At 35.0% G+C, this 14,336-nt stretch overlaps 1 protein-coding gene across 2 annotated transcripts in view; it reads left to right on the top strand.

The window, feature by feature from the left end:
- Positions 1-14,336, top strand: part of LOC126969618 (myosin heavy chain, non-muscle) — a 72,735-nt gene continuing 58,399 nt past the window's right edge. For both annotated transcript variants that reach the window (XM_050815164.1, XM_050815165.1), the window contains exon 1: positions 1-763. In XM_050815164.1, the coding sequence (XP_050671121.1) occupies positions 419-763 (345 nt within the window). In that variant the 5' untranslated portion in view covers positions 1-418. The remainder of the gene's footprint in view (positions 764-14,336) is intronic.

Consider the following 14,336-nt stretch of genomic DNA (forward strand, 5'->3'; position numbering starts at 1 on the left):
TATCTGTTACAGTTAGGACTATGCGTTTCATAACTTATTCTAGAGAATATAATCTAATTTCTACTGCATGCCAATTAATGTAGTCACTTTACTTTAAACTTCTCATTACGCAATTACTTGTCCCGTCTAGATTTGGGATAAAAATTAATAATATTGTTATTTGTTACAAATTCGGGCGTCGACCGGTTCATCCCTCCCCGTCAACCGTTCATGCCGTCGCCGTCACTCGTGTCATTTGCAGACGGCACTGGCAGTCGTCATTTTATACGTGTCGTGCTTTTGAGATACACGACTTACGAGTAACGACCGCGGGTTTCTCCAACGTGTTGTGTGTAGTGCCGGTCTTTGCGACCGTTTAATGTGGTATCTAGTGTCGGTGTTACATTATCGTAAGGGTCGCGCGGCGTGATTCGGCGCGATGGTGGATATGGACAGAAACGACCCGGAGCTCCGGTATCTATCGGTAGATCGGAACAGCTTCAATGACCCGGCAACGCAGGCGGAGTGGACGCAGAAGCGATTGGTGTGGGTGCCTCATGAGACCCAAGGTTTTGTCGCCGCCGGGATCAAAGGCGAGCGAGGAGATGAGGTGGAAGTGGAGATTGCCGAATCCGGAAAGCGGATTCTGGTGCCCATCGATGATATCCAGAAGATGAACCCGCCCAAGTTCGATAAGGTGGAGGATATGGCGGAGCTGACCTGTCTGAACGAGGCTTCCGTGCTCCATAACATCAAGGACAGATACTACTCCGGGCTAATTTATGTAAGTACAATATTTTTGTAATCGATATCAATTGTATGTTAAATGTACATAATTAATCTTATCTACATTCTACATTTTACTAGGGTGAATAATATTAAAATTCAAAGGAATTTTTTAAAAGATATTACCATTACAGACACATTATTTGAGCTACTGTTATATTTTCTAATAATTTTCAATATAATAAGGCAGTCATTACAACTATAAGATACTGCATCATGATGATTCACAATGGAATTTGTTAAGTTTTAAATACATTCATCACAATTCATAACACAATCTCTTGAGTGAGTTTTGTTACTTAAACCTATTTTTATGAATATAAATTTAAATTCAAGAATCATCTGAAAATTATCAGTAACTAAGCTGCAATACCACAAAAACAAATTCTTATTTAATATGTATAATAATCTTTTACTAATTGGTATCCAGAATAATTAGAGTAATATATGATATTTGTGAACTAATGTAGTGGCTGTCACATGTCCTTTGTATGTTGTTATTTGACTGTTGGATATCAAAGCTTTGTGGAGCCTGGAGAACAAATAATTTAGGTATCAGGAAAACTTCCCTTATGATGTATTAAGAGATGGTGTGTCTTTGAGCTAATTATCATTATATTTTAGTGTTGCATAACTCAGTATAACTTTATTGTTCTGAATCACTTACTTCACTAAGTACCTATTCCATTATTAGGACATAGTTAAGCAGATGGGACCCAAATCACACTTTGGTCAAAATAGAGTTAAGTATGTCATCACAGTCTTGAATGTTGAATCTGTCATATCAAAACCCTATTCTTAAAAATGTACACTGAACTGCTGAAACTTCAAATACCTATTACGCAAAAGTGCCTATGTGTATTTTGTGTCCTTTCTGCTTAACTACATCCATTTAAAAACATGCAAATGACATTTTTAAATGGGTGTGTACATAACTACTAATGAGTGTTTACTGTTTCCAAATAGTTACTTGGTCTCCAAGTGTTTTAGGTATGAATCATTTCAGTGAGGTCATCATACATTGCTTAACTCTACTTGGCTTAACTGCCTATTATATGTAAAATACTGTATACTTATGTTTCATATTGTGTGGATAATATTACTATGACTGGTTGGTAGATATTACTGTTAATGTAAGCACACATCTTTCCTAGATAACTTGTACAGAACTATGAGAGGTGTGCTTAACATGGGCATTACCGGTGAATGTTTGGACATTAGTCTCTTAATCAATTTCACAGAATTTAGTAATTTAATAGGAACATTTGGGATAGCTGGTAATGACGCTGACTATCCCAACTAATTAGCCATAATTAGTACTTATTGAAAAATCATTTTATTATGTTATTTTTTCATAATTTATTTGTGTTGCTTGCTATGCCACATGACGGATCCAGCCAGCACTAGCACTGTGATATGAGGGATACAAACAGGTTCATCTCACTATAATTAAAATAAATTTATTGAAATTGATTGCTTTACATATATTACCATTTGATTATTATAAGTTTAAGCCTTTTACATGCCTATACCTATATGACAAAATTTAGGTTGTTGGTGAAGCACCACACTTGCTGAAGACTTTATTGTGGGTAATAATACAAAATTTAAGTTTGGAATATAACTTTCATATGTTTGTCTATGACAAGTTCTGTACTCATTAAGTCAACAATATTATCTAAGGGCAATATTTCACTGGATCACCACAGTGGCGCACCCAACCAATGCTTTCAACAAAATGTGTACAGCTCTATAAAGAGTAGTACACTCACCTGGTGACTGTTTGGTTCTTCAACCAAGTTGGTGGTCTGACCAGCTTGGACTCGTCATGACTATATGTGGTGTCTAGTTTGGTAGGTCACACATGTCCTGTGAAATATAGCCCTAATAGTATTATAAAAACAACACAAATAAGTTAAATCAAATCAGGATTATTTAATTAAGTCAAAAAATTATGCTTACAATATTTAGAAATTTTTATTACAATATAATATGTGAAGTGATGCAACAAAAATACTCAATGTTAAACTTACATAAGTTAAAAAAGTTTTAAAGTGATTCCCACTGTATACAAATATTTGATGTACGTTGCTAGTGTCTTTTTTTATGGATATTTTTACCTTGAGTAATTACTACATACTGTTTTAATTACATGTTTTGTACTAAGTATTGAATAATTTATATTTAATGCTAAAATGCTAATATCACACAATAGTTATGTCTGTTTACAGCCATATGTAGAAGTAACACAGTCTTATCAGTTGCTTAGTCACTGGTATGGCATCCATTGTCTTTTGTTAGTTTCTCCTTAAAACATGATTTTATGTAATATAGTTATTATTTTATGTTTAAATAATCTCAATATTTAAAATGTTTACTATGATTGTTATCATATTACTTTTAATATTAAGTACATAATATTCAATGATCATTTGAGCCACTTTCAGTCTGAATTTACAAAGCAAATATAAATTTTACACCTGTGTGTAAAAGAAATATATTAGTTTCTGTTAAATACAGAATTTGATCTAACATTTAAATATGACCTAAAACTTGCCTGCATCAAGTCTTATATTCCACAACCATTTGTTAACAACCAACATAAAGAAATGTTTGTTTTACCACATTATACAACCATCTTCCAGCTCCCCCAAACGATACATCTAAGGTACTTAGAGACATGCTGTGGATAGTTTTCACTTTCTACCTGGTGAGCCGCTTGTCATGTCAACATGACAATGACATGTGGGGTCAACCCCACTAATATAAAGAGCTGGCTACATTAATATCTTCTACAACAACTTGGTAATCCCTTCATGAATTTTATATTGCCATTTCCCAATAAAAATTAATTATTTGTTCCAACGAAAAAAAAATTAATATCTAGCTGACCCAGCAAATTCTGTATTGCCATCATAGTATCATCAGCAACTGTAGTTAATCTATCAACTATGGGTAGCTAAAATTAAGTTTTTTTAGTATCTCCTGAGAAAGTTAGACAGATACAAAGATTCTAATTAGTTATTCGTTTTAAACTATTGTTTCAATTTGATTTCTGAACGAAGGGGACACAAAAGGAAAAACAAAATTGTTGTTTTTTTTTAAAATTCCGAATATTTTCATATTTATTCACCTTTTAAACCTTCTCTGGACTTCCACAAATAATTCAAGACCAAAATTAGCCAAATCGGTCCAGCCGTTCTCGAGTTTTAGCGAGACTAACAAAAAGCAATTCATTTTTATATATTATATAGATAATAATTTATTATGTAATTATCAATAATTTACTATATATAATAATAAGGCTTCTCAATTAATTATGTAATAAAAAGACTATAAAAGCTGGTTGGAAAGCCAGAAACTGTAATAAGGTATAGTTTTCCTAATGGCTTGTTATTCCAATCAAAGCTTCATGATAGTGAATCACTGAGAGAGTGAGAATGGCACAATAATGCCGACAATGGTTATGTGGATTGCATTAGAACTTACTTGTTAATTAGGAAAATTAGATAAAACATATTACAGGAGCAGACATATTACACCTTGATATCAAAGAATGATCAATGTTATAATGACATAATATAATTGGAATGTTATATATTAATATTAACTCCTCAAAAAACCAATCCCAGATAAAATTATTAGAAAAAAATTACTAAATTATACCGTCACCATGCAATTAAGAAATTGTGAAGCATAGGTGAACATACTTGAGAATATTTGTAGTATTTAGCTTGGTTGTAATTTTTCACAGTAGTAAACACTGGTGGGCCCACTTTTTTATGATGAAAAGCGCAAGATGTTTACCTGATAAGTAAGTGATACATTTTAAAATGTATTTATTGCCTCTCAAATTTATTGAGAAAACTCTAGATTCTAAGCAACAACATAATTATGCTTAACTATATCAAGCTACCACTAATCATGGATGGTAGGTTCTCCCTCCATTGTAGAACCACGACATTTCACTGATCCAATTTGTTTTCAATAATTATAATTATATAAAAAATTACTGAAAAAGTATTATTTATATATTTATAGGATAAAGGACTCTAAGTAGGTACATTTGGGAGTATTCAATATTGTTTTTTTACATTTCTCAAAACCTTTGAAGTACAGATTGGTAAAGTCATTTGAAAGTGTTTGCTACATTGAAACACCATAAACCATGATTTATTGTATTATTTTGTGTAATGGAGTATGGTTAAAGATGTGAGTTTTGATTTATTCGGTCTGTTTCGAGTTGAGCATTGGTCAAAGCGTGCTCGAGATGAATGTCAAGGTGAGGCGCGCCGGTCGGTCGGATCGGGCCGCCGCGGCGGTCGTCGACCCTCACGCCGACGCCGCGGCCGGGGGAGAGCGCGGCCCACGCAGATGTATGCGTCGCGATCAACCTCCAGTCTCCACTCATGTTCTGGTGCCCTAGTACTTGCGTACGGTTTCACTTGGGATCTCTTTGCTTTTATCTGCAATTTTTGCAATAATGTTGCTGTTGGCTGTAATTTCTTTAATATAAAAAACTGTTGAAATATCACCTCATCGCGGTACGATATTAACTATATGTAATATATGTAACTATTTGTAATAATGATTTACATATAATAATAGCATAGTATGTACAACTTCCTTAATTCCGGCAGAAAGTAAATATACCGTCTGTTGCTGCAGGAAGAGCGGCGGAAATCACCTTCTGTCTCTGGACCCAAACTTGTTTCACTATTGTGTCATTTGCATCAATAAATTTGAGGCAATAATATATTTACCAATAAGAGGTTTCTTTGCATGGCTAGTTGGGTATCTCGACGGCGCCTTAGTAATATCAATGTGCAAATAATATTGTGTTTCTGTTTGACAGTTAAACAGTATCTAATAAAATCCCTTGGAATAATGAGACATAACATCTCGAAAAGTCGCAATTGTGATGCTGCTCAAAATTTTGGGTTCACTCAAGAATGCTGAGCGGCAATGTATTGTAATTGTCTTGCTCTTCTTGTCTCTTCTTCTCATAAATTAAATAAATATTCATATACTTACGACCTTGCAATATTTACTGTACTCATTTTGAGAGCATCATTATTGGTCCGCTACATATCAGAAGCTTGAATGAGCTGAAAATTATGCAACTTGGCTACAGTAGTCTATCATTTGCTCGTAAATGCGCCCGTAATGCGACTTGTATCCGCGCTCGTAAATGTAGCGTTTATATCGCCTTTAATCACATCGGAGTTACAACACATCGCAGTAGGATGTTTTAATTTCTCAAGGTTCTGTGTGACGCCAGCACGTAAGCAATAAGTACGGAAAGATCTCAATGAAACTTCTTGATCTTCAAGCGTTTCTATTTGCCTGGTACAATTATGTTGTAGCTCGTGAAGTAAAAGGCGATTATCCATTTCATTTGACAGGATTCTCAAATATTTATTAATTACTAGCTGACCCGACAGATGTTGTTCTTTATATAATAAAAAAAGTAATTGTTTTTATATGAATTTGTCAATAATATATCATAACATCAAAAATTACTTCGTAAAATATGCACCCTGCTGTTGTAATGAAATTGTTTCACAGCAGAACTGTCAAACCGTGCGTCATTAAATTCTCTAATAGAAATTATGTATGGACACATCAAAGGAAAAACAAACTTGTTGTTTTTATTTAATTTAGCAGCATTTTCCTATTTATTCACCTTTTTTAACCTTCTCTGGACTTCCACAAATAATTCAAGACCAAAATTAGCCAAATCGGTCCAGCCGTTCTCGAGTTTTAGCGAGACTAACGAACAGCAATTAATTTTTATATACAGGATGTCCCAAAGTTATGGGACATGAAGGGAAAGTACCTTAAATATCGAAGATAGGCTATTTTACTAAAACTTCTAAATCTTTGAATGCAGAAGTATGTATTAACTTTTAAAAATAACATAAAGTCTTCTTTCAGTAAAATAGCCTATCTTATATTTAAGGTACTTTCCCTTCATGTCCCATAACTTTGAGACATCCTGTATACATATAGATATAACTAATAAAGACGTCATTTTGCGGAAATTCATAATTACCTATACAAATGTTGTGTTTTTATTGAGTGTAAATTCCGCTATGTTTTGTCTTTAATCAACTCGACAGGTGTTTCGCCTCTCTCAAGAGGCATCCTCAGGACATGTTAACTCGGCAAACTCTGGCACGAGACTAGTCTACCTGAGACAGCACACCGGGATTCGAACCCGAGACCTCTAGCTCAATAGTCAGGGTTTAACCTTCAACTATTAATCGCTAAATCGATATTTAAAAAAATCGTTTCCTAACTAATATTTTTATTTGTATATATAGATAATTATTACTCGTTAATGGCTTGGCTGTCCATCAAATAGTTAATAAGCTGTCATCCACAGTTTGTTAAATGTGACACCCACAAACAGTCAGAATGTAGACTATCGTTCTCTTGTCAAAATACTACGTCTTTCTATCATTATGGAAACCTTATCTCTGTATTATATTGAGATAGTATAATCGCAAATTCCTGCTAGTTAATCGGTGGCTAAGTGGTTCGCGTGGGTCGATTAAAATAGAATGCCTATCTCTGTACCAAGTGGCAGCCTCTAGTGATACATAGATAGGTACTACAGTCTCCGTAGGATTATGTGGTATCCGTACATAGATTTAGCAAAGCTTTAGATTGAGCAAATTCCACACTGGGAGTCTTATTTGATTGGTGATCATCGCTGCTTCTCCCTTCATCACCCAACTTAATTCCACCATCATTCATAACTTCAAAATTAAGTTAATGCCATGCCCGCGATTTAATAAATTATTAGGTGCTATCAAGAACTAGACGACCTGACAACCCAATAATTATGTGTGACCAATTTTGATCTATCCATGTGTGCTGATAATAAGCGGCTTATATCTCAAATACTAATAGTGCCAAGCATGGCGTACTGTTTACGACATGTCAATCAAATTTGGTTACAGCAACAATTCATTCGTTTTCCCATTATATCTTGTTGTAACTCATTTTGTAACTCCGTTAGATATGTCATTCTCTCTTGCACGCTCTGTTCGTTTGTATGCTAGTATATTGTCAGTCTATGCTATCAACCATGTTGAAATCGAACATACGACTCTGAGCAAATGTATAGTAACAATTACAACAACAGATTTCATCAGACCCAGAAATATAGCCGCCGGTGAACTATGGGCGTCCTGCCTACCCCTTGGGGATGAAGTTCTTAGGGTCATTTGAGAAGAAGAAAACGAAACGATATAAGAGAAAACTACCGCCATATCACATTCCTGTAATTGTACACAATCAGTGATAGTAGGTATTAAACTATTTCGTGGTAAGAGCGCGCTGTCTACGCGTGACTCTGTCAAAGGTGTCGAGAAGTACTCGCGATAGCCGTATTGCTGATTCGATGATAACGCGCCTATCGAATTCTTAGATCGGGTAACATCACGTACGTTTTCCAAACAACGTCACGCTCCCACCTTATCTGTGTAATGGATTACTTTATATGTCTAGTATTACTGACTATTATCACAATATCTCTGGCGAGTAACCATGATTTCATCACTGACACTACATTATAATTCAGTACCGCGCAAAATTCTTGATTGAACATAAAATTACGAGCGGCATCCCTATTGCTCTCATCTGACAAGACAAATGATTTTCATTCTTCCAGTAATTTTTCTAGTAGTCTTCAATTGTTTTTTTTTCTAAGAGGAGGCAACGTAATAGAACGATTGTGAGGCAAGCGCTCCTGGACATCGGCAACACCATCGGTCAATTTATTCTTATACCAATGGTATTTTGCTGTTCACGGCTGCTGTCCATGTGTCGTCGTCGTGGTAAAGATATCCCCTAGATATCCAGAATTGTCTATTTTTTATGTATCGTGTGTATGTCATGAATACATTTTTATTTACTTCGTATTATTGCTTTACTCGTAATAAAACTTATAAAGAATTTCTTCTTATAATGAAAAAAAAAACTATTACTACAAGGTTGACTTAACACGTTTGTCTTTGGCGTTTAGAATTGCCGTCATTTAAATCTAACGGAGTTGCTGGTGCGTCAGATCCCTGCAGTGGTGGGTGCTCCCTCGGCGGGCGGGTGGGGGTCGAGACCGCCAAGCCGGGGGTAGACAGGGCGTAGACGGGGTCAAATGAAAGTTTCAGACGCGGATAAATTGTTGGCAGCGTGCTCCGACTAAGTCTAACAAGATGTATGTGAGAGGGGGAAATGAAGGATTTCTCTGAGATGTGCTTGCAATTGTTTTAGAGGGTATTTGTGTATTTGCTATTGTGGGATGTGGTGTATTCCTATTGGAGGGGGGAATCTGTTGTGATTTTATAATACATAAGTTTGAGCGTAATCTTACTGCATTTTGTTCTTTACACATATTATGTATTTTGACTTATTAAATTTAAGGTTGAGTTTCATTTACATTTTATATAAATATGCAACGTTCCATAAAACATTCCCGAATGAAATTGGTTAACATAGAAAATTTCCTCAATTTTTTTTGCCATACTTTAAACGTTTTGGGTTTTTTTAAATAACAAAACGAGCATTTATAAGTATAGCTGAGTACAGTAATTATCACTTGGTGAAGTTGGATCTGAAGACTAATAATGACCATCGCAACTTTTTAAAGTCAAGTATTTCACGAATGGTGATGAGACTGTTAAGCAACGAGACTGTCTAAAGCAACTAACCGAAGGTACCGTTTAACGGTTCTGGTGATGAAGCCGGAAGGTGGGCATCGGCACTCCTCAATATAACCATGTTCCCTACAGGTCTTCGGCTTATTAGATTTGTTATGAGACGAACATACTCTTTTCATTGTTCCACGTAACAATTACTAATTTTTTTTTTGCTTTAGAACAAGGTTATTAAAAATTGAAAAGTACATTTTCTATTACATTAAGTATGTACTATATTATATTTAAGTATAGTATGTAGTACATTTTATGTTTAATTTAAATGTAAATTTATTTCCAATGGATTTTTTTTAGAAATAGATAGTGTACATATTTGAAAGTTAACACTTATCAATATCATTCTTGCATACGTAAACAAACGTTAACATTATACGTTAAAATATGTAATCGTTGGTTGGTACATGACTCACAAGTAGCATAGAGGCAGTAAAACACAGAATATAATGATAATTTGTTATTAATCGACTTGTTTGAATATTTTTAAACATTACATCACCTTCGATATATTTTTGTTGAATGTAACGAGTGCGCTGTGTACACTGTACACGAATCAGTCCAGATATATATTTTGGGAGCAGTGATGTAATTCAGTTTTACATTGATTGGATTGTTGTTTGGGAGATTACTGCGGAAATCTTTGAGTTTCATCCGCCAGTTTGTAATTTGTAAGATTCCGTTGAAGATCGCGATTTTTATTTTTGTCTTTCCTCTACCCCGATAGGATTCGATATTATTATTTCATAACGATCTAGCTGCTATTAATCTGTCATCATCACAGCACGATTCTTAAAGAAGAAATTTCACAAAGCAAACTGTGGAACACACTTCTCAAGAACTATGTTTCTCAAGGAAGAAGCGCCGTACCACTGGTCAGCCGCCTGGGGTCGTCAATGATCAGATCCGGGGACTTGTCTGTAATCATATTCCATAAATAAAAGAGTAATATTATTGGTTATGCTGTACACTGTGAAATCTGCTAAACATTTAACCCCTTATTCATAATAGTCTGCTAACTTAAAGCATTGCTAATTCTCACTCTGTCTTCTTCTATTGGACCTAAGTCAGAATGAGAAAAAACACTCTTTAGCGGCTGTTTTAAGTTAGTGGACCATTATGAATAAGGGGGCTAGGTGCAACATAATATGAAAGTAGGACGAAAATATTAATTTAATGCCATTCACAGACCTACCTAAAGGTAAGAGTGTGAAAATATGATGGAAATGAACTTCTAAACACTGCAATTTGAATGTGATTTCAATACATAATATACGAATGTTAATCACGTGACTGTTCAGTTAGTTATACAATGTACAAATGTAGTAGTTATGATATGTTAAAGGCGTTCCTTTGTTTCATTTCAATAAAATCCTTCACGGCCTTAACACATTTCGCATCAATTCAAATCAACTTAGTGGCCAGCTAAATCTGCCACAGAGGGCGTAGTTACCGACGATAACACGAATATTATGATTGATAACGATTCTTGATAATTTGGTTGTAGGTATATCAACATCGTCAGAGAAAACAAATCAGCGGACCGTGGATTATATATTGAAGTTATCTTACGATGTATAAATTCTATTTTTGTTACGATTTTGTTTACACTGGAATTGTAAGAGGTATCCTACCTGAATATATAAAGAAAGAAGAAAGAAACTACCACAGACTTTGATAGCAGCAGGATACAAACAATGGACTTGAACATAAATCTTAAAGTAACATCACCAGTGTTTGAAAATATTGAACATCATAAAGACGATGATTATGAGAACAAAGCACATACTCAACCGTCTCTTGACCTCATCATTGTGAGCAATTTGCATTAAATTTAAATACCTATCTAATACCTCGAGGGTCCAAATTCGCTTGCAAATTAACGGGCAACCATAACTCGTTCTTTGACATTTCTTATTGTCTAATTAAACGTTTTATTGCACTCGTAACAAAAGAGACATAAGGCTTGTGGTTGATAAATTGAACGAATCCGACGTGCCGTTAATGAGAGACTTTATTGTAGTGTTCGTGTGTTGGTTATTTGAATTTGGAACATTGCTCGGGGATATTTGCAAAGTTGTTTACCTTTAACGTGAAAAATGCCCAATCTGCTGCGAGATTCGATGCGCCGAAAAGCGAGAATCCGAAGATTGTTTAAAGTTGCATATTATTGCATGCAATAAAGTAATAGGGGACTCAGCAGTACCTACGTTAAATTAGTTTGGTTTCATTATACTGTTAATTTTAAAATATGTTAATATTGATTTTTGATTGGCCATAATGTTGTATATTGACACAACATTAGGACCAAACCACTCTAGATGGTGTTATATAATTGTTAACATATACGCGGATAACGACTACTACGGCGAGGATAATTAGGGCTTGCTGGAAATATAAACCGATAAAAATATAGACAGAGAACATATAGACCTACAAAGACTTCTAGGATGGTATCATGGGATTTAGTTTCGTTCGACCTAATTTTAACTTGTTGTGTATAAAAGTCAATGTAGTCAAAGACCAACTGCTTTTTTGTGTTTCTCGTATCAATGAAAATATCCGGATGACCGAGCCTTGCTCGGATTTTTAAGAAAAAAATAATTGAACAAAAATAAAAAGCTAATAGGACTGAAAAAGTAATAATCTGGATTCGAACCGTGGTCTTCACTTTTCCGGATCACCCAATGTCCCATCTGAGCTATTATAGTCTTGTATATAGTGGCGAAATTTACCTTTGCATTCTAATGTTATTGTAGCTGTTTCTCATTAAAACACGGATAAAACTACATTTTTTTAATTGAAACCTAGCTAGATCGATTTATCGTCCCCGAAATATATATGTATGCATGTATATACAGGGTGTCCCAAAGTTATGGGACGTGAAGGGAAAGTACCTTAAATATCGAAGATAGGATATTTTACTGAAAGAAGACTTTATGTTATTTTTAAAAGTTAGCGAACCAAATTAAATGTAAAAAAAAACACCACTACTCTAATTTAGTTTTTGGCCATTCTTTCGATTGGCATTATAAAAGTAGAGGTGTTTTTTTTTTTACATTTCAGTCAGTTCGGTTCCCAGACGAGGCAAGTAATTTTTAGAAAATCCTTGAATGCAGAATTACTAACTTTTAAAAATAACATAAAGTCTTCTTTCAGTAAAATAGCCTATCTTCGATATTTAAGGTACTTTCCCTTCATGTCCCATAACTTTGGGACACTCTGTATAATAAAATAAAATTCACGTAAGTCATATAATATGCATTGCAATTATGACATTACCATAGTGCCAAAAGAAAAAGGAAGGATGTAATGTTAAATTGCTTTAGCTTTGGACCTTCCCGAATCAATTGGTATTATAATTGTTTTTTTCGTTTGTTTTTTATATAATATAGCTCTCTTAATAAATTGGAGCTTTGGAGACTGTGCATGCAATTATTCTGTATGTGATATTTTTTCTAAGGCAAACTTAGAAAAAAAATCAAAATTCCTAACGCTTTTCACGTTTGTTGTGCTGTGTTTCATTATTATTTTAGTATGGCGTCGAGATATAACACTATTGTCCCGTATAAAAAGTCGTCGTTATGCCGTCTATGGCACAATACTTCAATGTAAGCACGACGCGAACGCATATGTTCTTCCGTAGATGGTAACGTTTTAGCAGCCATATGTTCAATTGCTAGTACGTAGGACAAAACAACAGGTTTAGATTTGCGAAATCGTTCAAGCGATAATAGCACTTTCGTAGTGGTATTAAATAGCTGTATCTTTTGCAAACTATTTCAGGTTGTCCGCATGAGGCGTTGGCTAAGCGTTGTGAAGTATTACAGATGGAGCAGAATTGATTAACTGTAAACGGCCTTAGGCCGTAATCAGCGCACATTCAGGCTTTTACGTTTTTGGTCGTACAGCTCGAAACTTGTTTGTTGCTTAAAAATTCAGCCGCTGACCTTCTTTCTGAGCTAAATTGTTGACGCTTTTAAGATTTTCCTTGCGCACGATCTGTGTCGCAACTGACGATAAACCGCATTGATTTTATAGTTGTTTTTAAAGCTGAACTGCATTGTTTTCTTTTAGCTTGCATTACTTTGACATATTAATCACATGAAATGTGATGTAACTGCATTGTTGGAACTATAATATATTTACATTGATCGCATACACACACACAAGTATATCACGCCTCTTTCTCGTAGTTCTGTCAGCTACAGTATTATCCAACATGTTTTTTGCTTGTTTATTTGGTAAATTAATGTTAAATATAGAATAGCCGTCCTCCATCTCCGCCCTCATTTTTGTTTTGAAACAACCAATGTTCGCGAAGTGCTCACTAATTTATAAAGCGTAAAGGACAATTGGCAAGAGGGCAATACACATGCTTGTTTATTGAACATAAAATTTTTGTTGCGGCGACATTATTGTCCTGATTTACGATAATTCTCTCGACTGCAGCGGCTTGCGTAACCGAAGTGCCTTAAATGGTCACGGCGGAGGGACCTTCGCGAAGTGGGTCGCTCTTAAATGCCATCTGGTCGGCCAGGACATGTTCTGATGTAACTGTACTTGGGCACGATGCAGTGTGAAAAACCGTAATTATTTCATAATTAACACTCCATACGGCTGACTGTTAATCATGCACTAGGCTCATATTGTAATGTAATGGACTATTCGAATGATTTTAACTGCTAGAACAGCGCGCTGTCTCTGTCAGTTTTGAGAATCAATACGAAGTAACTTCGTACTGTAGTCAAACACATTTTTGAACAAATACTTCTTTTGGCGTGTAAGGGAAACATTATCAGAATGAATTTTAATGATGCGCGCTAACACCGACACCCAAATTCGACACCCTCA

Source organism: Leptidea sinapis, chromosome 18, assembly GCF_905404315.1.
Source record: "Leptidea sinapis chromosome 18, ilLepSina1.1, whole genome shotgun sequence".
NCBI lineage: Eukaryota > Metazoa > Arthropoda > Insecta > Lepidoptera > Pieridae > Leptidea > Leptidea sinapis.